Source organism: Otolemur garnettii, unplaced genomic scaffold, assembly GCF_000181295.1.
Source record: "Otolemur garnettii isolate 467f Iridium unplaced genomic scaffold, OtoGar3 scaffold00127, whole genome shotgun sequence".
Taxonomy (NCBI): domain Eukaryota; kingdom Metazoa; phylum Chordata; class Mammalia; order Primates; family Galagidae; genus Otolemur; species Otolemur garnettii.
The window spans coordinates 217,649-219,711 of NW_003852522.1; the positions used below are offsets into that span (position 1 = coordinate 217,649).

At 51.8% G+C, this 2,063-nt stretch overlaps 1 protein-coding gene across 1 annotated transcript in view; it reads right to left on the reverse strand.

Moving 5' to 3' along the window:
• TECR (trans-2,3-enoyl-CoA reductase) overlaps positions 1–1,101 on the reverse strand; it is a 30,315-nt gene extending 29,214 nt beyond the window's left edge. Inside the window, exon 1 of the mRNA XM_003797887.2 lies at positions 951–1,101. Coding sequence (XP_003797935.1) covers positions 951–965 — 15 coding nt within the window. The 5' untranslated portion in view covers positions 966–1,101. The remainder of the gene's footprint in view (positions 1–950) is intronic.
• Between the last annotated feature and the right edge of the window lie 962 nt (positions 1,102–2,063).

Consider the following 2,063-nt stretch of genomic DNA (forward strand, 5'->3'; position numbering starts at 1 on the left):
AAAAAAAAAAAAAAATTTAAATGAGCCAGGTGTGGTGGCGCGTGCCTCCTGTAGTCCCACCTACTCAGGAGGCTGAGGCAGGAAGATTACTTGAGCCCAGGAGTTTGAAGTTGTGGTGAGCTATGATGACCCAACTGCACCCTAACCAGGGCAACAGAGGGAGACTGTCTCAAAAGAAAACAAAAAAAGAAAGAAAGAGAGAAATAGTTACTTAAAAGTCAGCAATAATTAAATGACAAAAGTGATAAATACTAATATTATATTACCACATAGGGGCTAAGGCGATAAGCACATTAAGAGTTTGTCTAAAGGGAAAAAGAAGACCCACGTTAGAAGTCAGAAGACTTGACATCAAGTCTTCAAGAGTGTACGTAGGCGACATCCGATTTCTCCTTGGTGACAAACGGAGGTCGACAGAGATGACCTCTTAGATAAGCAGAAAGCAAGAGCAGCTTTGCTGCTCAGCCTTGGCGCTGCATCTGCCTTACCGCCTAAGTTTCTCCAGGACGTCCCGGGTGAGGGAAGGGGTCCAAAGGTTGAATATAAAAGAAGGCTGATTTCAAAGCCCACTTCTACGCCAGAGGCGGCAGCATGGTGCAAGGTTTGTGCAAGACTCCCTCAGATCGGGAGCAAAAGTCACACACCCTCGCCGCTTCCATGACAAAGTCTGCAACTTAGCCCGCTGGGGGATGCTCTAGGAACCTGCAGGTTTCCCAGGCCTTGCAGAGACCCCAAGAAAAGGCAGTCCCAAAACAGCCTGGGTTGCACATTTATAAATACCTCCCCTGCACATGCGCACTAGAATTTACGAGTGGCCGGGGCGCAACGCGTGCCCATCGCGCCTGCGCCGTCCGGTTCGTACAGTACCAGAAAGGGGGTCTCTAGGTCCCGCGAAGAAGTAAAAAGAATAGGCTGCAGCGTCCACCCAATTTCCGTTTCTCCTTTCTTACCTCATATTGCTTCATGGTTCCCTCACACGGCAGATATTGTTTCTGCTGCTACTGCGGCAGCCTACCTGCGCGCGACACCACAGCAGCCACCTAACGCGCTCGCGACCGCGGCGCTAGACTAACCGCGGCTCTGAGTCCGCCCCGCCCCTCCCTGCTGCGCGCGCCCTGATGACCAATCAGCACGCGAGGTTCCCACCTTCGTCCCCGCCCCGAGAGGCCAGTCTGAGCAAAAACTAGCTGCTCTCACCACGGTGAGGACCAATCAGCTTGCGGGACCCATCGAGGGGGCAGTGCGGAGAGTGGACGGGCGTGGCTAAAAGAAGGGGCTTGGCCATTCGCCAATCAAAAGAAGGCCTTGACACCACCCGCCCCCTTGCCTGACTCCCGGGTGGCGTTGCTGTGGAAACCGAGGTAAGCGACAGTTACAACAAGGCGGGGGGCGGGAGCAAGAAAGTGAGTGACAGGGAGGGCAGAGTCCACATGGCTGGCGACGCGACGGGTGAATTATGAGGTCGGCAGCCCTGGGAATACCCCGGGAGCAGGAGGAGAGGACCAGGGCCTAGGAGCGCAGGCTGGGGTGCCTGGATGAAGAGGCTGTTCAAGCGAAAGAATTCCATTGTCCTGACTGGGAGGGAAGGAAAGGGAAAATGGGATGGTGAAAAAGCTCCCTGGGACTTCCCCAACCTGCAGCCTGAGCTCCAGCCCTATTCTGGGGGTATCTTCCCTAGCCTTTCTTGTGAAAGCCAACCTTGCTTGGCTCTATAGGCAGGGGGCCTACACTTATATCTACTTTCCGTTGTCCAATATGGTTACTACTGGTCACCTGTGGCTTGAGAGCCCTTGAAATGTGACTGGTGCAAATTGAAATGTGCGAGCGTGGTTCGAGCAGCGATGTAAACCACACTGATTTCGAAGAATTAGTGGGAAAAGGTAAATGTAAAAAAATATGTCGTTAAGTGTGTTGAGTACATGTTGAAATGATATTTTGGATACACGTATTAGATTTAAAGACATTATTAAAAATTATTTTTTTTTTTGAGACAGAGCCTCAAGCTGTCACACTGAGTAGAGTGAGGTGGCATTACAGCTCACAGCAACCTCCAACTCCTGGGC